Raw genomic sequence first — 25,212 nt, forward strand, 5'->3', positions numbered from 1 at the left:
CATGAGGAAATTTTTATGCATGTTCATGTGTGAGGAGCTAAAGAAGAACGTGATGTGTTTTCAGGGATGGCTTTTTATTTTCTTTAATGTCTGTGAAAGTATCACTGTTGGGGCAGAACGTGGATAAAAGATGGCTACTTACATTAAATATTTTGTATCTGGACACAGATTTTGTCTTCCCGAGGCCCTGTTTGTTTTTCAGTACCCTCAAGATGTTCTCATATCAAAGGATTGACAAGCGCAGTGAGAATCACAAAGTTTATATGGGTGGCTGCATTGGGAATGTACATCAGGAAGTTTAGAGCTATTGTTATGCAGTGTTAGAATGACTAATGCTTAAATCTCTGACTGACGTAAATCTAATAAATGTCAAGCTTTCCTTGAGTAAAAGGAAAAGTATGGCCAAATAGGGACCACAAAGGGGATTTACATATGAAGGCACGAGACATTGTAGAGGAGTTTTTGCTTCTGTCTTTAGCAGTGAGACAGATGTTGCCCAGACCATGGTGACGAAAGAGGAAGTTCAGTAATGAGAAGAGTTTAAAATTGGTGAGGAGGATTGCATGAGCTGTTGATACTTAAATTTGACAAGGCACCAGACAGGATGAGCCTTATTCAAGGATACTGAGGGAAGTGAGAATGCAACTTGCAATAATCTTTCAATCCAGCCCTGCACCGCCTGCTTCTATCTCCTTTCCAATACCCACAAACCTGACTGCCCTGGCCACCCCATTGTCTCTGCCTTCTCCTGCTCCACTAAACTCCTCTCCACTTACCTCAACTCCATCCTCCCAACACCCCCGGTCCAGGAACTCCCCACCTACATCCGGTATATCACCTACCCCCATCACCACCTCCAAGACTTCCAGTTCCGTGCCCCCAACACCTCATCTTCATTATGGACGTCCAATCCCTATACACTTGTATCCCCTATGCAGATAGCCTAAAAGCCCTCTCTTCAGGGTAAGAACTTGTCCTTACCCTGAACAACTCCTTTTAATGCCTCGCACTTCCTACAGTCTAAGGGGCTGGCCATGGGCACCTGCATGGCCGGAATCTGTGCCTGCTACTTTGTAGGATATGTGGATCAGTCCCTTTTCTGCTGTTTCACTGGCACTATCCCATACCTCTTTCTCTGCTGTGTTGATGACTGAAACAGTGCTGTCTTATGCTCCCACGAGAAGCTTGAACAGTTCATCAACTTTATTAACACCTTTCACCCCACCTCAAATTCACCTCCGATATCTCCCCCTCCTTCCTGGTGATGTCTGGTGACCACCTCAAGGCTGACATCTAATATGAACCCCCTGGCTCCCACAGCTACCTGGACTACACCTCTTCTCATCCACCCTCCTGCAAGAATGTGATCCCCTACTTCCAATTCCTCCACCTCCACCAACCTGCTCCCAAGATGGAGCATTGCACTCCTGGACGTCTCAGATGTCCTCCTATATCAAGGACCGCACACCATCACCCCACACCGATGATCAAAAATGCCCTCAGCTGCATCTTTTGCATTTCCCACACTTCTGTCCTCAAAACTGCTCCTCCCAAACAATATAAAGACAGAATCCCCTTTGCTTTCACTTGACCCCACCAACCGCTGCATCCAGCATATCATTCTCTGCCACTTCCACCACCTCCAATCTGACCCCACGACGAAAGGGATATTTCCCTCCCCGCCCCTGTCTGCCTTCTGTAGAGACCGCTCACACTGTGACCCCCTCATCCACTGCAAACTCCCCATTTACCCCACCACACCCAGCATCTTTCCCTGCAACTGCAGGAAGTGCTACACCTGCCCCTACACTTCTCCCCTCTATTCAAAGCCCGAAACAAACATTTCATATCAGACAGGGGTTCACCTGTACATCTGCCAATTTGTTCTACTGTATCTGCTGTTCCCGATGTGTCCTCTTCTACAGCAAGACCAAGCGTAGACTCCGAGACCGTTTCATAGAGCATGTGTGCTCTGTACGTAACAAACGGCAACAGCTTCTGGTTGCCAACCATTTTAACTCCCACTCCCACTCCCTGGGTGACATGTCTATCCTGGGCTGCCTCCAGTGTCACAATGATACCATATGCAAACTGGAGGAGCAATATCTCATATTCTGCCTCAGGAGCCTGCAACCCGATGGCTTAAACATGGAATTCACCAATTTTAAAATCTCCCCACCCTCCAGCCTCATCCCATGCCCACTTCTCCCTCTCATCCCGCCTCCTTGACAAGACACCGCCTGTCCATCTTCTTTCTCACCTATTCACCCCACCCATCCTGCTGCTCAATCTCCACCACTCCCCACCTACCTTCCCCAGTTCCACCCCTCCTCTCTCTTTTTATTTCCAGCACACTTGCCCCCTCCCCATTTCTGAAGAAGGGTCCCAACCTGAAATGTCAACTTGCCTGCTCCTCTGATGCTGCCTGGTCTGCTGTGCTCCTCCAGCTCCACATTGTTTTCTCTGACTCCAGCATCTGCAGTTCTTGCCGAGTCTGAATCTTTCAATCTTTATAGGTTTGGATGGTGGTCCTGGAGAACTGGAGAATTGCAGACAACCCACAGTTGTTCAAAAGGGTTGCAAAGGTTAGCTCAGCAATCACAGAACAGTCAGTTCAACTTCACTGATGAGGGAATGCCCAGAAGCCATTATTTGGGATGGAATTAATAGGAAGAAATACGGGTTGATTGTGAAAACTCTTCATATATTGTTTAAAGAGAAAATCATGTTTGATTAGCTTGCTGGAGCTTTTTATAGAGATAACAGAGGTTGTTAAAGCCAAGGCTGTTGAAGTGGTAAGTGTAGACCTCCGAAAGGCATTTGTTATGGTGCCAAACAATGCTTTTTGAGGAAAGTTGTAAGTGATGAAATAAAAGGGACAGTGCCAATATGGCTGGAGGATAAGAAGCAGAGTAATAGCTCATCGATAGTTGCAAGGCCAGAGAAAGGCTCATAATAGAGTTCCCTACAGTTGGTATTGGGACCTTTGCTTTTTCCAATTTAAATATAAATGATACAGATTTGTGCAGATGACACAGGGGTTAGAAAAATTATAAACTATGAGCAGAACAGTGGTGAATTTCAAAAGGACATTGACAAGACGGTGGATACGGTGGAAAGGTGGCTGATGACATTCAATGTGGAGAAGTGTGAGGCAATAGGAAGGAAGTGATTGCCTGGAGGGGCTGCAAAGGAAGTTCACAACGATGTTGCTTGGGATGGAGCATTTCAGCAATGCAGATAGGCTGGATAAGGTCAAGTGTTTTTAATTTTCAACAGAGAAGATTGCGGGGGAACTGATAGAGGTGTATAAGGTTATGAGGGGCATGGTTAAGGTAAGTAGAAAGCAGCTGTTCCCCTTAGTTGAAGGGTCCACAACAAGGGAGCATAATTTGAAAGTGAAAAGCAGGGGATATGAAGCAAAACATTCTTACCCAGAAGTGTGGTGGGAGTCTGAAATGTACTGCCTGGGAGGGCAAATAAGGCACGAAACCTCACAACCTCTTTAAACAAAATTTGGATGAGCACTTGAAGTGTCGTAACTTGCAAGACAAGGGATCTGTTGGAGGAAAGTGAGACTAGTGTCAGTAATCATCTATTTCTGACCGTACAGACTCCAGTGGCAGAAAGCCCTCTTCTTTACTGTATGTTTCTGTGATACGGTTTGGTGTAAAGAACATTGAGAGGCTATATGAAGTAAAGGACACTTCTCTTACTAGTGTGCAAGAACATGGAGACCTGGGTGTATAGGTGCATAACTTTTTATTGAGGCTGTATAAATCGGTAGAGCTGACAGTAAAACACTCAATGTTTTAGTCCTGGTCAGTAGAGACATGGAGTGCAAGATCACAAATGTTCTGCTGAATTTGGATAGTACACTGGTTAGATCTCTGCTGGAGTGTTGTGTACAGTTCTGGGCACCATATTTGGGGAATGTTGTGATGCATGAGAGAATGCAGTAGAGGTTTATGAGAATGATTCCAGGGATGAGAAACTTCAATTAAGAGATTACATTGGAGAAGCTGTGACGGTTTTGCTTGGAAGAAGGTTGAGAGAAAAATCTAGTAGAAGATTTCACCGTCATAAAGGATGAGTCAGAGTAAACGTAGAGAAACTGCACTTACTTGTAATAGGATAGAGTGTCAGAGGATGTAGTTTGTGTTTTGCAAACAAAAAGGGAAAATGCAAGGTGAAAAGAGATATTTGTCAGACTGAGTAATTAGGGTCTGGAATGAACTGCATGGAAATGTGATTCATTTGAAGCATTGGAGAGAGCACTGGCTGATCTATTTGAACAGAAATGATGTGCAGGATTATGCTGTAAAGACAGTAAATTGGCCCCAAGTTAAACTGCTCAAGAGATGATAGGATTGAATTGACTCCCTCTGTACCATAACAATTTTGTGATTCATTCTCATGCTTACAAGTGATTGTGAAACATTGCTTCCTATAAATGCCCAAACAATGTTTCAAGGACAGATAGCACAAATTTTGAATACATTTTGAGTTGTATGCCCTGGCTTCAATGGAGCCATAAATTCAATTTACTACTTATCAAGACATATCTGTTTGTGGGCTTCACAATGGCTCACACATCATTATATGCATTCGATACATGTTTGTGAAAGCTCTTTGTATAACTTACGTACAGAATACACAAATTGTTGGCCACATCACAATTTGTCTGTCTCCTCTCAGCCATTATCAACTGTCTGTCTCTGTGTTACCAAAAGTACCCATCCTTTGCTAGTGCAGTGTGAATGTACTCTGTAGTTGTTTTTACCTTTACATTGTGCTTTGTCCTAATCTGTCTACTGTCAGCCGTATTTTGCCGATCTCAATAACCTGTTTCTGTGGCAGGTGGGCGGTTTAAGAAGGAGATTGTGGTGGACGGCCAGAGTTATCTACTGCTGATCAGAGATGAAGGGGGGCCTCCAGAGGCACAGGTAGGTACTGCAATGGATGAGTTGCTGTATTGTAAGACATGCAAAGAAACACAGACGTGCGGGCGTGGGAAACTGTATTACTGTGATTTGCGTAAATTTGCTGCTGTCATCATTTTTAAGGGAAGAGTAAAATCTTTATTAGACCTTGTGATAATGGATCGTAATAAATTGTTCCTTTATGGCAGATTAACATTGTTTTATATAAGAAATGGCGATCATAATTGGATCTTATTGGTACGAACTTTTGTTTGTAAAAAGGGCACTATAAATGGGGATTGGGATGCATCTGGTATTGGAATAAATCACATCACTGAAGCGCCATCCGTTTGACACGTTGTGTTCAATTCTTTGCTATACTTACATTACTTATTTTATTACTGAGTTTACTGAATTGGAGGCTTTTCAAATCTTTCCAAAATTGCTGCTTTTGAATTTGCACTAAATCTTTGGCTGTTGGTTTGTTTGCCGAGCTTGGCAAATGAATTGCAAACGTTTCGTCTCCAGTCGAGAAGACATCATCAGTGCGTAGGTGGGTGATTCCTCTGATGCTCGCCTTTATATCTGTTGCCTAAGAGTAGTTAATGTTCTCGATTTTGATTAGTAGATATTTTAACAGTTAATGTTCTCGATTTTGATTGGTAGATAGTTTAGGCACAAGGAAATACCAAACAAGAACTGGAATTTATTGAGGCATGGTACTCATCTGAAGAAGCAATAAACAAGCACATCGAAATCGATCCAGCCTACCAACTGTTACGGACAAGGGAACAACGATCTCGGGGGAACCGCGGAAGAGACCAAATGCCACAAACCCAAGGCGCGCAGAAACGATTCAAACAACCTCCAAACAGCCACTCAAATGGCGACTTGACAAACCATAACACAAACTTGAGTTAGGTTACTAAAATATCTACCAATTAAAATAGAGAACATTAACTACTAAAATATCTGCTAATCAAAATCAAGAACATTAACTACTCTTAAGCAACCGATATAAAGCTGAACACCAGAGGAATCACCCACCTACGCACTGATGATGTCTTCTCGGCTGGAGACGAAACATTTGCAATTCATTTGCCAAGCTCGGTGAACAAACCGACAGCCAACCAACTTACCCGAGCTACCAATATTTTGCAACATCTCTACTAAACCTTTACCTGGCTCTGATAGTTCAGATTTAAGAGTTTTCCGCTGTTTTGAACAAATAGTTTGCTATAGATGATTTTAAGAGAGATATTGAGAGGCACGATGGCTCAGTGGTTAGCACTGCAGCCTCACAGCACCAGGGACCCGGGTTCGATTCCAGCCTCGGGCAACTGTCTGTGTGGAGTTTGGACATTCTCCCCGTGTCCGCGTGGGTTTCCTCCAGGTGCTCCAGTTTCCTCCCACAGTCCAAAGATGTGCAGGCCAGGTGGATTGGCCATGCTAAATTGCCTGTAGTGTTCAGGGGTGTGTGGGTTAGAGGGGGATGGGTCTGGGTGGGATTCTTCAAGGGGCAGTGTGGACTTGTTGGGCTGAAGGGCCTGTTTCCACACTGTAGGTAATCTAATCTAATCTAATCAAGTATCGATCCAGCAAGTTGGGGATTGTTTATCCCTTAGTCCTTCACTGACCTGGAAATTACATTTGTAAGCTATTGACCCAGTGAGCAGTAAAACTAACTGCTGATCAATTTTCTGGAAAGCTTGTTGAAAAACCTGGATTTTTGCGAACGCAATTGGCACAGATCTCTTGGTGGGATTCTAGAGTGGGTGTCTTGGAAAAGTGAAGAGTCAGTGACGAGGGGAAAATGTTAAAGTAATAAATTTCTAAAGTTAGTGAAATGATATCCTGTTGCTACAATGTGGCACTTAAGCATATTTTTAAAGTGTTAACACTCCTTCCTCTCCTTGCTGTCTTAAGAGTCATTATCTTTGTTGCCTGAACCTTGTCACTGTTTCACCTTCTCTTTTCTCAGTCCTTTCCCTGCTTGTTCAGTTTCCCCTGTTGTGTCTTATGCCTGTCTCCCCTGCACTCTCTCACCTCAATTTCACAGTCTCTTCATCTTGCCCCATTTGCCTAGGTATTCCTGTTGTGTCCTGTTTCTCAGATGGCACATGCGCTCTTGTTCTCTGGCTGTCTCGCGCTCCCTGTCTGCTGTACCTGGCCAGCTTGCTCTCTTCCCCCATGCCCCAGCTCCTTGGTGCACGCTCTCACTGTCTTCCCGTCCCTGTCTCTCACTCTCCCCTTGCATTACTTCCCACGCTTCCTTTGTGTGTTTCCCTTTATTTAGCTTGTGGTACGAGCTAAATATCTTCACTGGAATGCATAGGCAAAAATCACGGATTTTTTGCGGAATAGCCAACTGTCACATAGAACATAGAACAATACAGCACAGAACAGGCCCTTCGTAGCGCCGACTGTGAACTAATCTAGCCCCTCTCCCTGCACTATCCCAGTGTCACAGTGCTACATTGCTAATCTCTGATAAATTATTTATTGAGTCTCCCTTTCTTAGTTCAGTTCTCATTCTTCTGTCTTCTGACTGCTGCATCTCCAGTTCATGCTTGATATCCTTTCTTCTCCATCCACCATTCTAGTTAATGAATCTGTCCTGCTCCAAACACACTGACAACTCCTCTCTCAGTCTGCTCCTAATGACGTTTTAGCACTGATGAATTGAGCACGAAATGGGAATTCTTAATCTTGCAGTGCTGGCGTGGCTTGGAGTGATGTTTATGCATTCTGCAGTAAGAATGCAGCAATTACTTGCTCCATGGTGTGGGTTAATGAGTTTAGAGAGCACCTAGCATCTGATGCAAGCATAGGAATATTAAAAAATATTAGAACAGGAGTAAACCATTCGGCCCTTCAAGCCTGCTCCACCATTCAATTTGATCATGGCTGCCCTACCTATCCGATTTTGTACATTAAGGATGGCCAATCAGTTAAGATACCACTGTACCACCAACTTCCTGTACTTGGGAAGCATTGGTGTCACCAGACACGGGAATGGCTGGAGACAAAATGTAAATTCCAAGAATCTGGAGTTTGCTGCCATCAGCATTGGGATTTTGTACCTGTCCAATCTGACACTGGAAGTTAACACATTGGAATTTTAAAAAAAACAATTGGAATTGCTGAATTTATTCTAGAGTCAGTTTGCAAAATAAAGTTATTCTTCTAATGAGTATTTACAAACAGGCACCCAGATTTTTTAACTTGCCCATTCCTGTATTTTCAAAGCAGGCCTTACCAATACCACTTTGCCTTCTGAAATCATATCAGATAAAATGAAATAGTGACAGATTATGCTTCCAATTCTTTCCATCTTCTATTCCTGGCTTGGCACTGTTTTAGCAGTGAGTGCCAGCATGGATAAGCTGACATACCTGGTGTACACACTTGAGCTTTATCACCATGTATTATATTTTATTATAAGGAATGTCACATCTTTACTGGAAAAACTCTTAGAACTTGTCAAGAATATAATAATTTTCCAGCAAGAAGACAACTTAGCTACTTGGCCCAACAACTCAATGCTGTATTTTGCTGTACGTGAAGACACCACCCTGCCTTAGTTCATGTAACCCTGTCGACATATCCTATTTCTTTTTGCCTTTGTTCCTGCCTCACTTCTCTTTGAAAGTGGTTGTGTTGTTCTCCTCAACCTTTCCGTGTTGTGGCAAAATTTAATATTCTCACCACACTGAGTAAGGAAGCTTCTCCAGAATTTCATCTTGGATTTATTAGTGAACAATTGGATATACTTCGAGTCATCCCCTAGTTCTGCATTTATTGTCAGTCAGTTGGAAGTTATCCTGCAGTAGTTGGACAATCTCTTGCACACTCCTGGTTTCCTATGCATCCATAGAGGAAGAGCTAAATGTGCAGTCAGTAACAGTTCAGAATGGCCTGACTGAGATGGGGGAATGATATCACTTTGCTTTCTGACTTTAAATCAAATAAAATGAAACAGTGATAGATTATCCACCCCCTCACTCATACATCCATTAAAATTGACGCTCACTTTGGTGCCCTGTTACCTTGATTATTAACAGCTTGGCTTTCCACTGAAGCTCAGAAAGAATTTGACTTGTGAAGTTTCCTCCTAAACCACCTCCAACCATTGACCTTATTCCCGGTATAGTGTCCAGACCCCTCTGTCAGCCATCACTCAGTAGAACTTACATCTCTGAATCACGAGGTTCTAGATTCGAGTCTGAGTGCAATAATTAAGACAGGTGGCCCAGTGCAGTACTGAGGGAGTGCCATCTGTCATTTGAGAATTAAAACACAAGCCTGATCTGCCTGATTAGGTGGATGTAAAAGATCCCATGGCATTAATTTGAAGAACAGCAGAGGAATTATCTACTGCATCCTGGTCGATATTATTCCCTCAGTCGGCATCACGAAATAGATTATTTGCTTTTTATGATATTGCTGTTCGTGGATCTTGCTAACCACATCTTGCTGCATTTCCTACTTTACAACAGTGACAACACTTAAAGCATTTTGTTGACTGTAAAGCACCTTGAGGTATTTGCTGATTGTGAGAAATATCGTATAAATGCAGGTTTCTGTTTTGTTAATGGTTTTCTCTAGTCCTAATTCACACGATGTCTCAACACTAGTTCTACTGGGGCTGACCTAGAATGAAAATATGTTTGGGACCTGAATTTGTTTGGAGAATTCAACAGGAAGTGAAGTGAATGGAGAAGAGATTTCAGAGGGACTGCAGGAATTTGTAATTGGATTGATCCCAGAATTGAGGCTGAATTTGATACCAGCTTTTCAGAAACCACAAAAAATATTTCCCTCAGTCTTGTCACATTCTCAATGTCAAGTACAATATTTTAATCATGAGAAGGGGTTTGAGAAATGAAAGGGTACTGGTGAATGTCATTTTTTTAAATGGATTACTGTAGGGCTGTGTTGGTCAATATGGCTGTTTACTATCTTCCATTAGCGTGAGACTGTTGACGGCGTTTTAATTCCAGGTGCTCGAAGTAGTTTTTGTACTTTTACTGTTGACACAGATCGCCTTTAAAATATCTACTCATTAACTTCAAAGAGACCGACTATTTATTTTGCTGAAAGGCCTGAGATAGTTAATCTCAGAATGCAGTTGTGTTCTTTGTGTGCGGGCTGCTTTAGAGTTTGTGTCATAATGGAAACAATGTGAAAACGTCATTTATAATCCAAAATAGGTGAAATTTTAAAGTATCTTTTGATTTAAGAAATTTAGGAGTTTGAAATTCAGACCTGTAACAGGCTCAAATAAAGAAGCAGTAAGGGCTTTGTCCTGAGGCAGCTTGACGGGTTGACAAGGAAACTGAAGACCTTTGCAGGCTGAGTTGTGTTATGTGCTTGAATGAAACCACTAACAGTCCACTCCAGCTGGTAAAGATAAAGAATAAGCGTGAAATGAATCCTGTGACAGGAGCACTTTTCTGACTGAGAATGAATGCAGAGCAAGTCCTCGAGACAAGGTCAGGCATAGCTTAGGTGACCTGCCTCACTTGATTGTAATACACAGATACCAAACAGCATCATGGGTATTACTGGATAGCTGGGTAAATAATTTAAATCTTTGAACGACTGCTTGATGGTTTGGAGAAATATAGTTGAAAGAATAATAAAGATTGTTTATCATGAAAACTTATGCCTGTTTGGTAATATGGTCTTGTCAACGTACTCTAAACCTGGTAATTTTACTGATTTTGGAATTTTAGAATTACACATTTAGCCAAGTACAATTGCTGGAACCGCATCATGTCATTGAATACAGGCCGAAAGTTACGGGACTCAATGCAAGAGATTATGTATCCTAGCCAAATAGTTAGAATAAACAGAGCCTAACTTTTATTTGCTAGTATAAAAATAGCATATGATTAGAAAGGTCAGCAATTAAGAGCACCCAGCATACCACTTGCAGGTTTTGCCCCAATTACTGTGTTTCATTTAGTTGAGAAACTGTATGTTTACAAACGTCAGGTGGATGTTAGTAAGCTAAAAGCCATTTTTTAAGAAAGTAAGATAAGGAAAGTGCACCACTTAGCTTTTGGTGTTTGCTATTTAAAGGAAATCCTTGTTTTATAGTACCTTCATCTTCCTAACTGAGACTGAACAGGTGAGTATGTTTGCAATCTTTGGGGTCGTTAGCAAGTAGGGAATGGAATAGGCGTTGCTCTTTGCATTGGTCCACCTCAGCAGCTCCTTACTGACTGATCTCAACTCCTTCCAGTTTGCAATGTGGGTGGATGCTGTCATCTTTGTCTTCAGTCTGGAGGATGAGAACAGCTTCAATGCAGTTTACTATTACTACACCAGGATGGCTAACTATCGGAGCACCACAGAGATGCCAATGGTACTGGTTGGAACGCAAGGTAAGGAAGTATTGCCAAAGTGATTTATAATTGATCCTCTCTGGTATAGGAACAGCCTCTCTGACAAGAAGTGGAATATTGAGACACAGACACTAAATAATATATTTGGCCATGCCAGGTTTGAGCAGTTGTCTTCCTCTAGAGTTACTGGGTTTCTTGTCTTTTGCCTCTTCAATTATATTGAGTTGATCTTTCAAGATTAAATTCATGAGAAGAATGTATCAGCATGGCTGAGACATTGATAGATGAACTAAAAACAGGTAATTGGAATGAATGGTTTACTTTTGGACTCGCAAGGTGTTATAAATCATGTATCACAAGATTCAGTGCTGGGGGCCCAGCTATTTTCAATTTATATTAGTGACTTCAGAGTAGACTGAATGTAGTCTATCTGAATTTACTGATAGAGTAAAAGTTTCTGAGGAATGTAAACTGAGAGGATGACAAAGGGGGCAATATTTAACAGAGGAGCCTGAGTTTTGCCTACCAGCTGGCAAGACCTCAGCATTGCCTGTTGTTGGAAAGCCTGCCAACACAGACATTACTGAGGGAATCCACTCACGCCCCCTCCCTCCTTAGACCTGCAGGCAGTCCAAGGGAAAGCAGTTTGGTAACAAGGACAAATAGGATCCTCTTCATGATGCAGGATTCCTTAATTAGGCACTGATTGACTTTAAATTTAAACATTAAATAAAATGGCAGATAGTGTATGATGCAGGGAAATTTGGAATTACCCACTTTGAAAGGAAGCTTAGAATTGTATGATCTTATCATGCAGAAGGAGACCATTCATACATCATGCCTGTGCTGGCTTTCTGAAAGAGCAGGTGTCCTTACACCGTCATGCACACTTAATCCTTGAATCTCTTAAATTTCATGTCTTCATGTGTATGTCTAAGTCCTGTTTAAAATTATTTATGGAATCAGGTTCTACCGTCTTTTCAGGGACAAAAATGTTTCAGATCCTAACATCTCTGTAAAAACATCTCTTCATGTCTCTTTAAATAATTTGCAAGTAATTCTTAGTCAATTCCCTATAATTATTTGTAAGATTTGCCATTGGACTCCTTTGTATGTGAATTCCAAAATGTTCAAATGCAGATGGAATAAATCATTGGGAAGACAATCCTTTATTATCAGCAGCTCACGCATATGAATAAGGAAGAATTGCTACAAATATACAGGGCTTTGCTGAGACAGTGGTTGAAGTATTTTGTGTAGTTTCAGCATCCATTCCCAGTGGGTGCTACAACTTCATTAGATTGATTACTGGATGGAGGTGATTGACCTATGATGAGTGATTGAATGTAGTGGGCTAACATTCCCTGGAGTTTGGAAGAATGAGATTTTATTACAATATTCGGAATTCTTAGAGGGTTTGATGAGGCGGAGACTGACACACTTATCTCTGGTTGCAGAGTCTAAAATTAGAAGCTACAGTCTTAGGTCTACCATTTCTGACTGAGATGAGATGAGATGAAATTTCCTCACTTTGGTTGTGAACCTTTGAATTTTCTACCCAGAGAACAGTAGATTGTCAGTTGTTGGAATCAAGGTGATGATCCAGTCACCACGTTGCTGAGAAAGCTGTGGAGAAAATGACCATTCACAGAGGCTTTCCTGCAGACCAGAGTGTATTGAGGTGAGGTTTAATAAAAGCATTCAGAATCATGAAAGGTTTTGATAGTGTAAATAGGCAAAACTATTTCCATTGGTCCTTGTATAGGTGGGCACACACCAATTCAGTTTACTGTTGTCTACCTGTGAGTATCCAGTGCTTTGATCTCCCAATGAATATTGGGAATTGCTTTGGGAAATGTTTACTTTAATGGGTGGCCCATCAACATGACATTTATTTACAACGCATTTCACAGATTTGTTCTGTATGCTGTTTGTAGCCTTGAGTCTTTTACAAATCGTGATCAGAAGAAATCTTGGCCTAGAACATTTTGCAGCTCACTTCAAGCCTATGTATCTAGCTACAGATCTGTTTGCTTTTTCAATTTAAATTAAACATCATAAGTGCTGTCCTCCACTTTATTGTTGTTAGAATTGCAAAAGTCTATGTAATGTGACGATAATAGCGTAGGAGTTAGGAACAGATATAGAATGTTCGGCCTCTCAAGCCTGCTCCATCATTGAATAGGATTATGGCTGATCTGGCATTCTTCACATCCACTTTCCAAAATTTTCCCTGTAACCCTTGATTCCCCGACTGATCAAGAATCTATCTATCTCAGCCTTAAATATAGACAAGAAGTGTGCCCCCACACTCTCCGCAGCAAGGAGTTCCTCTGAGGTGAAATTCCTCTTCATCTCATCTTAAATTGGTGTCCCTTTATTCTGAGACTATGTCCTCTGGTTCCAGACTCTCCCATGAGGGAAACATCTCCTCAGCCCTTATCCTGCAAAGCCCCTTAAGAATTCTATATGTTTCAATGAGATCATATCTCATTTTTCTGTACTCAGTGAATATAATCTGTCTGTTTAGCCTTTGCTCTTAAGACACTCCCTCTGTAGAAGAGATCATCCTAGTAAGCCGCCTTTGAACTGCCTCAAATGAAATTCCATGGAATCCCTGCAGTGTGGAAGCAGGGCCTTTGGCCCAACACACTGACCCACAGAGCATCGCACCCAGACCCATTCCTTTATAACTCACCTAATCTACACATCCCCAAACACTACAGGCAATTTAGCATCAGAGATAATGGGAACTGCAGATGCTGGAGATTCCAAGATAATAAAATGTGAGGCTGGATGAACACAGCAGGCCAAGCAGCTCTGATGAAGGGTCTAGGCCCGAAACGTCAGCTTTTGTGCTCCTGAGATGCTGCTTGGCCTGCTGTGTTCATCCAGCCTCACATTTTATTATCTTATATCAGGCAATTTAGCATGGCCAGTTCACCGAGTCTGCACATCTTTGGACCTTCTAAGTTTTTGTATGTTGCTACTGCCCTCTGCTGGCTGACTCTGGGTATTGCATTAGATGACTGCCCTCTCGAGGTTCTGTTGCTTAACAGTTAAGTTTTATGAAATCTTGTAGCACAAGGTGGCATTTGGCTCATTGTCTCGGTTAACTGCTTGAAAGAGCTGAACAATTATTCCCGAACTCCTGTTCTTTCCTCATAATACTGAAAATGTTTGTTTTACAACTTTTGCGTTTCTATTTTTGATAGTTCTGTTGACTCTGCCCACCAGCCCCCCACTGCTCCCCAAAACCATTCTTTCAGGCAGTATATTCCAAATCATCATAACTTGCTGGCTAAAAACATTTGCTTTTACCTTGGGAAAGGTATATTGGCTTTGGAGAATGTGCATCTTAGACTTAGTCGAATGATAAATGATCTCCAAAATTAAATCAAAAGGCAGTACAAACACTGGGATGCATTTGGACAAACTTTTCATGATATAAAGGGAAACAGAGGGGGTAGATGGAGAAAAACTTTTTTTTTTTAATGGAGAATCTTGAATTAGGAGGCATAGCCTTACTAGTTTAAGGCTGAGATAGATAGGTTCTTGATTATCAAGGGTTACAAGGAGAAAGTGGGAGAATGGGGTTGAGGAACTTATCAGCCATGATTGAATGGCAGAGCAGCTTCACTGTGTCGAATGGCTAATTTCTGCTCCTATGTCTGCTAGTCTTATGGTCTTAATTTAGAACCAGAGCTTTCAAGAGTGAAATTAGAAAATGTTTCTTGCGCATAAAGGGGTAAAAGTCTTGAACCATTGACTGCGAATGTCGATTGATTCAAAATGTTATGTCAGTTATCTTAAAACTGTCTGTTCATGAACAACATTTTCAATCAAATGTCTGCTTCATTTCCTCTGTGTTGAGGAACTCTGCGTCATCAGTCTCTTCATTCATGATACCGAGTGAGTAAATCTCCTTTCTGAGGCCTTGGTGCCCTTCCTAAAGCATATTACCCAGAATTAAGCCCAGTTCCCCTGCTGTGATCTAACCTGTGATTAATTATGCTTTAGCGCAATATCCTTGTTTTTAATTAGCATTTAAGTCCAGTTCTAAAGAAGTAATTATAAACTTTTTAAAAATTAATTCATGGGATGTGGGTGTCAAATGAACAATATAGCAGAGGAGCTGGCCCTCCAAACCTGGTCCACTATATTTTGTCTTTCCGTAGTAAAACGGTCCTCACTTGCATGATCCATATCCCTCTATTTCCTTCCAATTCATGTATTCATCCAGGTATTTCTTGAATGCTGCTGTTGTGTTTGCCCCACCACGACCTCTAGTAATGCATTCCAGGTACTAGCCACACTTTTTGTATGGAAAAACTTGCCTCACACATCTCTCTTAAATTCCACCCCACCTCACACCTTGAACCTGTGTCCCCTAGTAATTGTTCCCTCTACCCAGGGGGAAACGCCTCATGCTTTGTACTCTATTCATATCATTCACAATCTTTTAAACTTCTATTAGGTCGCGCCCCCCACCCGCCCCAACGTCTTCTGCATTCTAGTGAAAACAAACCCCGTCTAGTCAATCTTTCTTCAGAGCTTAAAATCCCCATATCTGGCAAGATCCTAGTAAACCTTTTCTGTACCCTCTCCAAAGCATCCACATCCTCGACCGTGGTGACCGGCACCATACGTAATATTCCAAATGTGGCCTAACTAAAATTCTATAAAACTGCCCCTGTATTTGACTGTCCACAATGTATCACCTCACATTTGTCCGGATTAAATTCCATCTGCCATTTTTCTGCCTATGCCTCCAACTGATCTGTATCCTGCTGTATCCTCTGACAATCCTCCTCACTGTCCACAACTCCACCAATCTTTGTATCATCCTCAAACTTACCAATTAGACCAGCTAGCTCCAAATGTAGATGTAGATGTAGATCACAAACAGCCAAGGTCACAGCACTGATCCCAGTGGAGCACCACTAGTCACAGCCTTTCGTTCCAAAAACCATCCTTCCACTGCTCTCCTCTGTCTCCTATGACTAAGTCAGTTCTGTATCCAGCTTGCCAGCTCCCCCGATACCATGTGACTTAATCTTTTGTACCAGTCTGCCGTGATGGACTTGTCAAAGGTTTCACTGAAGTCCATGTAGACAACATCAAGCACTTTTCCACCACCAATCATTTTCATCACTACCTCCCCTGCACAAAACCGTGCTGTCTATTGCTAATCAGTGTCCAGGCGAGCATTCATTGCCCAGAGGGCAGTTAAGTGTCAGACCAGGTAAAAACAGTAATTTCTTACCCTGAAGGACATTAGTGAACCAGATGGATTTTTCTGAACAATCGACAATGTTTTCTCAGTAGTGTAATCCCTACAGTGTGGAAGCAAGCAGTTTCGCCCATCAAATCCACATCGATTCTCCAAAGAGCAGACCATCCAGACCACTTCCACTAGTCCCTATAACTGCATCTCTCACAACCAATCCAACTCACCTGCACATCCCTGGACACTATTAACAATTTAACATGGCCAGTCCTCCTAACCTGCACATTGTGAGAAGAAACTGGAGCACCCGGAGTAAACTGACAGGGAGAAGTTGCAAACTCCACACAGACGGTTGCCCGAGGGTGGAATTGGACCTGAGTCCCTGGCGCAGTGAGGCAGCAGTGCCACCCTGATCATTGAACTCCTAATTCTGGATATTTATTGAATTCAAAATCTACCACCTGCCATGATAGGATTTGAATCTGAGTCCACAAAGCATTACGGGTCTCTCGATGAATAGTCTGATGATAGTAACATCATGTCATTGCCTCCCCTTAATATATTACCTATTGATACATATACTATCAGACTGCTGAGTATTTACAGCACTTTGATTTTATTTCAGATATCTAGCATCTGACGGTTGCTTTTACTCCTTCTTTTATAGCCGCTTCTTCTATGTATAATGTCAAGAACGCTGTATGCTTTTACAACAGCTTCATCAATTTGTTCTGCCACCTTCAACGCCTTTGTTATCTTAATCATTTGTTACTGTCCTTCTGTCCTCAGTAAAGTTATACCATTTAGGTCATGTTGCCCCTCCTCATCTTTCCTTCAAAATTCCATCTCTTGGCACTTCTCTGCATTAGATTTTGTTGGCCTATTTCACCAGTGTTCACATTTTCCTGTTGTCAGTTGATGAAGACCAATGTGGCTATGCTTGTCATGTTGAAGATCGCTGCACTGAAGAGTGGTGCTGAGGATCCTAGCTGGTTTATGTCTACACTAAGCACTCAGCACATGGTAATCTGCTGTTCATATTCTCCCATTGCAGATGCCATCAGCGCCGCGAATCCACGTGTGATCGATGACTCCAGGGCCCGGAAACTCTCCAACGATCTGAAGCGGTGCACCTACTACGAAACATGTGCTACCTATGGCCTGAATGTGGAGAGGGTGTTTCAAGATGGTGAGACTTTTTATTAACCTGCCAAATTCTAAATTTCTGCATTGGAGTTGACTGGTGGCATTTATCCAAATTTTCTAGCTCCCACAGAGCAGTTAAAGAGCCATCATATCCCAGGGCCTGAATACCGAGCTATCAGACTGCATCTGCTCCCTTTGCGCTCCCATTGTGGCTCTAGTTGGGCACTGTTAAGGATGTAGAGTTCGGCTATGCCCTGTGTTTCACCATTAGAAATAACAGGTGTCCAGTACAGTACAAATTCAACCAGGTACTTCTCCACATGTTTATTAAGTCACTATTCTTTCATCAACATTTTTAAAACTTTATTTTCCTTTCCAGTCTCTGACCTTAAAAGTTTTCCTGCATTTTTATTAAATTCTTTGCAGCTATGACTCAGTTCCCTTAATGGTCCCTGAGTGTGTCCTTCCAAGTTCAATGGTTTTATTTCTACCTCACTTGCACTTCTTTTTTTGTTTTGATACATCATCTGCACTGATGGTTAACATAATTGTTTCATCTCAAAGCTGAACAATCCCATATCCACCCAGCAAGGCTGTGAGCTCGGGCCAGGGGTGGATGCGGAAGAAATGAATAGGTAGGTTGCCAGCAGCTGTCGGCTGAGCTTTGTTCAATGTCTGATGGAAGAGGGAGGAATTTGGGTTTGAACACTTCAGTTGTGACCACTGCTGGGAAGCTGCTGTGTTGGACAGCTCTGAGTGTCAAGGCATTGGGTGGGGAGGAAGGAATTGTTTGTATCCCACCCTATGGTTACGAGAGTTGAGTCTGAGTCATGGACAGATGGCCCAAAACCCCAATCACTTTTAACGTACATGTCTCTTTTTAAATATTCATTTAAATTGCCTGATTCTTTAATTGACCAGTCGAATTGAAATGTAACCGTTAAAAACATGGCAACTGGAATGGAAGTTGGACATTGCAAAACAAATGTCCTTTTTTATTAAAATAGGATTGTTTTGTCACAAAAATCCAGAATCTCAAAATTTGTTTTACTGATAGTTAAATTATTCCTAATGTCTCAGCTTAGATATGGCATCTGATATATATTACATGTATTTGGAAAGGCAATGTCTGTTAGGGGTAGTCAACACGGCATTGTGCATGGGAAATAGTGTCTCATTAACTTGATTGAGATTTTTGAAGAAAAGAAGTGATGAAAAGGATTGATGAAGGCCGAGCGGTAGAAGTTGTCTGTTCAGGCTTCAGTAAAACGATCAACAAGGTTCCATATGGGAGCCTGGTTAGAAAGGTTAGATCATATGGAATGCAGGGAGAGCTAGCTCAAAGTTAGACAGAAGTTAATGATGGAGGCGGTGACCAGCAGTGTGCTGCGAGGATTGGTGCCAGATCTACTGCTTTTTGCCATTTATATAAAACAATTTGGGATGTGAATGTAGGAGGTGTGGTTAATAAGTTTGCAGATGACACAAAATTGGTGGTGTAGTGAACAGCGAAGAAGGTTACCTTAGAGTACAGCTGATGTCGATCAGATGGTCCGAGGAACAGCTTATGGAGTTTAATCTAGATAAATGTGAGGTGCTATGTTTTCATTGGGCAAATCAAGGCAGCACTTATACACTTAATGGTAAGGACCTGGGGAGTGTTCACAAACACAGAGACGCTGAAGTGCAAGTTTAATGTTCCTTGAAAGTGGAGTCACATATAGACAGGGCATTGAAGAAGGTGTGTGGTATGCTTGCCTTAATTGGTCAGTACATTTAGTATAGGTATAGGGAAGTCATGTTGTAACTGTACAGGACATTGGTTCGGCCACTTCTGGAATACTGTGTTCAGTTCTGGTTTCCGTGCTATAGGAAAGATGTTGTGAAACTTGAAAAGCTGCAGAAAAGATTTACAAAGATGTTATTATGGTTGGACGGTTTGAGCTATGGAGAGAGGCTGAATAGGCTGGAGCAATTTTCCCTGGAGCATCAGAGGCTGAGGGGTAACCTTATGGCTGTTTATAAAATCATGAGAGGTATGGATAGGGTGAGTAGTCAAGATCTTCTCCCCCAAGGTAGGGGAGTCCAAAACTAGAGGACTTAGATTTAACGTGAGAGGGGTAAGATTTAAAAGGGACCTAAGGGGAATGTTCTTCACACGGAGGCTGGTGAGTATGGAATGACCTGCTGGAGGAAATGGTGGAAGTAGGTACAATTACAGCATTTAGAAGGCATTTGGATGACCATATGAGTAGGAAAGGTTTAGAGGAATATGTGCCAAACGCTGGCAATGGGACTAAATTTATTTAGGCTATCTGGTTGGCATGGATGAGTTGGATCAAAGGGTCTGTTTCCATGCTGTAAATCTGACTGTATGTACATAGATCTTTGCCTGTTATGTCCAGGCCTGATCACTGGTCTGCACGAGCATAATACTGACAGCTAGGTTGAAGGAAAGATTGCACGGCTTGCTATTAATTGGAGTTTAGAAAAATGAGCTGTGATTCTTTTTATAATGCCCTGAAGGGACTTGACAAAATGGATGCTGAAAGGACGTTTTCCCTTTGGGAGAGACTAGAACTAGGAGAGACAGCTTAAATGTAAAGGGTCTCATGTTTAACATGGAAATGAAGAGAATTTTGTTTTGCAATTATGTTCTGCAGAGAGCAGTTGAGGCTGAGCCATTGTTATATATAAAGTTTAATCATAAGTTCATTGCTTCCGTGATCTCTGCTTCAGTAGTGGCCAAGGTCCTGCATGTTTTTTCCAACCATTTTCTTAACACGTACTGTCATTTTTAATTCTTTACACATGTTCCCCAGGTGTCTCTGCTCCTTAATCGCCTTTAAAATTGTACCCTTTAGTTACAGTCTTTATTCTTCCTCTGAAAATGTTCTACTTCACACTTTTCTTCTCTCCTTTTAGCCTGTGTTGTTTCTTTTTAATTCATTTGTGGCTTACTGCCAGCACTACTTGCCCCTGTCTAGTTGCCATTGAGAAGATGGTGATGACCTGTCTTTGGAACCACTACAGTCCAAGTGCTGATGTTTGACCCACAATGCCCTTAGGGAGGGAATTCCAGGATTTTGACCCAGTGACAGTAAAATAACAGCAATACATTTCCAAGTCAGGATGATGTCTGGCTTGGACGGGAACATGAATGTGGTGGTGGTGCTCGGATAGATCTGCTGCACTCGTTCTTCTAAATGGAAGTGGTCGTGGGTTTGGAATGTGCAGCCTAAGTATCAGGGCAGCATGATAGCTCAGTCGTTAGCACTGCTGCCTCATGTCATCAGGGATCCGGGTTCAGTTCTGTCCTTGGGTGACTATCTGTGTGGAGTTTACATATTCCGTGCCTGCATGGGTTTCCTCTGTGTGTTCGGATTCCTTCCACAGTTGAATGATGTGCAGATTAAATGGTTTGGTCATACTAAATTGTTCATAGTGTCCGAGGATGTATGGGTTATGTCGATTAGCCATGAGAAATGCAAGGTTACAGGGATAGGGTAGAAAGTCGAGTCTGGGTGTTTTGCTCTTTGGAGGTTTGAAGTGGACTTGATGAGCCAATTGGCCTGATTCCACATTGTAGGGATTCTATAATCTTTCGTGAATTTCTGCAGTGCAGCTTGCAGGTAATACACACTGCTGCTACTGAGCATCGGTGGTGGAGACAGCATGTGTTTGTAGACGTGGTGCTTATCAAGCGAGCTACTTTTTCTAGATTGTGTCGAGCTGCTTGAGTGTTGCTGGGGCTGCGCTCATCTAGGCAAGCGGGGAGTATTCCATTACACTCCTGACTTGTGCCTAGTAAATGGTGGACGGGCTTTGAGGAGTAGGGAGTGAGTTACATGCTGCAGTATTCCTATCCCCTGACCTCTAGGAGCTACTGTGTTTATGTGGCGAGTCTAATTGAGTTTCGGTTCGGTGGTAACCCCAAGAACGTTGACAGTAACACCACTAAATGTCAAGGGGATGTTGGTTAGATTGCTAAAGTTTCTGGAGTACGATTTGAACTCCTGATTTACCAAAGCAGAAGCTGGAAACTCACTGTTTAGCTAATACTAAGTTGAGCATGCATGTCCAGCAGGTTTCATGTTCACATTTGCTTTTCAGTTTCCCTCTTAAGCTCTCTGCTGAGATGTGGGCTTCTGAGAGACATGGATTGTTTTATCTCTGAATATTGGAAAGGGGCAGTTTACTTAAGCCCCTTGCATAAAGCAGACAACAGTCCCATTGGTTGTTTGGGGATTGCCAGGGATAGTTGGGGAGGTGGTGAATGTCAAATCAGGCCAGAAATTCCCAAGTGGCAGTGACAGGGGCCACAATATTTACTGGGCCAAGTTCTGGTTGGTCACATCATCTTACTCCCATGTCAAGTAACCATAGCTTTAGAATTCAGTCTGGTGTCACAAATTCATCACAAACGGTGCCAGATGAGCCTGGGATGGATTTGTTGGGTGCTCTGTATTTGCCTGTGTAAGGCAAGTGAGAAAAATCTTAAAATAATCTGAAACTCTTTTGTATGTTGCTGGAGAGAGTTGCATAGTCCAAGATGTTAATTGTGAATAGTTTTGTCTGCCCCTGTCTGCTCATTACCTCCTTTCCCACTTGCTCCCCTACTGCCGTGTGCTTAAACCACCCCCACCCCCGGCCAGCAGCCCCTGTGTGCTGTCCCCACCCCCTCACTTTGCGTGCTTGCCTCAGCCCCACCCTCCCAATATCATGTTCACCCCTCCCCCACCCCATTCTCACGGGCTTACCATCCCCACACACCACTGGCTGCCCACCATTGTGTTTCCTCTCCTCTGTGACCTGTCTATCCTGTACACTCCTTTTTCCCCTCCTCCACTGCCGTCAACATGCTGGAGATTACCATTAACCAGACCTGACCCAGACCAGCCATATTAGTACTGTGGCACCAAGTGGTACTGAAGGGTCTCGGCCTGAAACGTCAGCCTTCCTGCTCCTCTGCTGCTCGGCCTGCTGTGTTCATCCAGCTCTACACCTTGGTATCTCAGATTCTCCAGCATCTGCAGTTCCTACTATCTCACTTAGTACTGTGGCTACAAGAGTAGGACATAGGCTGGGAACACTGCAACAAGTAATCACCACATGTGTTGTTTGACTGAAAGTACCTAATGGGTTCTTCAAGGTCTGGTCAAAATTAACACAAGCAGGTGTGTGCACTTTAATATGAGGCAAATTTATGAAGTTAATCTACTTAATAGATATATTAGAGACATATCCACACTCATGAGTGACTCTATTAGCTCTAACTACACAATAAAAAGATGGAAACAAGTGAGTCTCCCACTACCTTGTATATATCAGGGATTTTGGCAACAGTTGTACTCAGACCTCTATCTCAGATTCTATTGCACTGGTTTTTCAAACCCCGGCCAATGGTGAAAAGTCCAGAGAGCCCTGATATTAATACTGTTCTGAATCAACTATAATATGCTGAATCCTCATTTTATAATAACTTCAGTATGTTTCCAACCCTCAAAAACAATTGGATAAACAAGTCCAGATGGTCCTATGTAGGCCACACAAGCAAACCATTTCCACAGGCTGTTTTTACATTAGGCATGTTTTCTATGTACTTTTCCGCTCTATCTCAATTGTTCATTGTCTTGCCCGGTAAACCCTAAATGGTCTGGTTTGAAGATATCATTTTGGAACCCAGCGCTGCACTGCCTGATACTCCAAAGTCTATTCACCTTCTGCACTGCACAAGCCAGTAGTTGTCTGTCCACGTGTTTGGCACCCTATTCATCAATTTTTAAACACTCACTCCCTTTTCCAGTGACACCAAAATTTATGATCTCTCAAAGTACAAGGGTAGCAAATACTTGGGAACATCCAGTGTTTGAAAGTTCCCTTCCAAGCTGCAGCCTATTCTAACTTAGAGCTTTATCACCGTTCCTTCATTGTCACTGTGTCAAAATTCTGGTGCTCCCTTTCTAGCAGCGTTGTGCATGTATCTAGATCACCTTGAAGTATACACGCCACTGTCCTCTCAAAGGGGTGGTTCTTTCCTCTTGTAATTGCTTTAGTTGAACAGCAGAGGACACAGCACACCAGCACTTTTTCCCTAATCTGTTATTGCAGGGTTTGGTGTAAGGCTGTCACATCAGATATTCCCTCTTCACAGCTACAAAATGCAACTCTGGAGGTGGACATTGCTGTCTGGTGAAATGGATCTATAACACATCATACAGAAATCTTCAGACTGAAAGCCATCAATAAACTTGCAGAATGGGTGTATATGTTGGGAATTTAATCTCAGTAAAAGTAACTGGGAGGAAGCATATTTGATTGTAGAGATAAGAATTCCCCACACTCCTTGGGGGTGGAGGACTGCAAATATTAAAATAGTCAATTTGGGGATTATTTCTGTACATTGGAAATGATTTTTTCATGATGTTCATTTGTAATGTTGGATACTTCTGCTCCTCTCCTTAAATGGACTCTTGATTCAGAACTACTTCCGAAGGTTCTGATGAAAAGACATATTGGACTTGAAATGTTAACTGTTTCTTTCCAGCACTCCCTTATTTGAAAGGTATTTAATTAGTCGTAGAGCACTGAGGGGCAATATTCAGAGCCATGCACTATTACAAGTCATTTTCTTTCTGTATTTTTACAAGCAGTGACCCAGGTTTAAACCAGTCCCTAAGATTAATAACAAAGGTCAAGGGTTTATTTTTAGAGGGCTGGAACTGAAAAGCAGGGTAGTTACATTAACTGTGTACAGAACCACACTTAGCTGTCAACTTCTCAGATCTCCAGTTTTTAAGAAGTGCCAAATGTATTGGAGAGAGTTCAAAAAAGGATCACGCCAAATTTGAGATATTGCATTTATTGGGAAAAACTGAATAACTGGGCTGTTGTGTCTCAAAAAGGAGAAACTCTTAAAAGTGGATTATTAGATGTTTTGGTATAAATTTTTCAGAATTCCATAGATTCAGAAAAGATTTCATCCTGTGCAAAGTCGGAGATATAGCCCTATTATTCAAGAAGGGAAACAGGCAGAACTCGGCAAAGTTAGGCCAGTTAGCTTGACATCTGTCAGATGGAGTACTAAAATCAGTCATTAAAGAGGTAATAGCTGCATAATTAGAAAAAACTGAAGGTAATTAGAGTCAGCATGGTTTTGTCAAAAGGAAGCCCTGTTTAACTAATTTAAGATAATAAAATATGAGGCTGGATGAACAGCAGGCCCAGCAGCATCTCAGGACCACAAAAGCTGACGTTTCGGGCCTAGACCTTTCATCAGGGTCTAGGCCCGAAACATCAGCTTTTGCACTCCTGAGATGCTGCTGGGCCTGCTGTGTTCATCCAGCCTCACGTTTTATTATCTTGGATTCTCCAGCATCTGCAGTTCCCATTATCCCTGTTTAACTAATTTATTGGGTTCCTTTAAGAAGTAACATATGCTGTCAGTAAAGGGATGTTTGTAGATGCACTGCATTTGAATTTCCAGAAGGCATTTGACAAGGTATCATACCAAAGATTGTTGCAGAAAATAAAAGCTCATGGTGTAGGGGGTGATGTAATC

At 42.2% G+C, this 25,212-nt stretch overlaps 1 protein-coding gene across 11 annotated transcripts in view; it reads left to right on the plus strand.

Moving 5' to 3' along the window:
• The window catches only part of agap1 (ArfGAP with GTPase domain, ankyrin repeat and PH domain 1), a 667,156-nt gene that overhangs the window by 353,481 nt on the left and 288,463 nt on the right, over positions 1–25,212 (plus strand). For all 11 annotated transcript variants that reach the window (XM_048534221.2, XM_048534222.2, XM_048534223.2 and 8 more), the window contains exons 4-6: positions 4,861–4,946; positions 11,173–11,314; positions 17,560–17,694. In XM_048534221.2, the coding sequence (XP_048390178.1) occupies positions 4,861–4,946; positions 11,173–11,314; positions 17,560–17,694 (363 nt within the window). The remainder of the gene's footprint in view (positions 1–4,860; positions 4,947–11,172; positions 11,315–17,559; positions 17,695–25,212) is intronic.

This window comes from Stegostoma tigrinum, chromosome 7 (genome assembly GCF_030684315.1).
Source record: "Stegostoma tigrinum isolate sSteTig4 chromosome 7, sSteTig4.hap1, whole genome shotgun sequence".
Taxonomy (NCBI): Eukaryota; Metazoa; Chordata; class Chondrichthyes; order Orectolobiformes; family Stegostomatidae; genus Stegostoma; species Stegostoma tigrinum.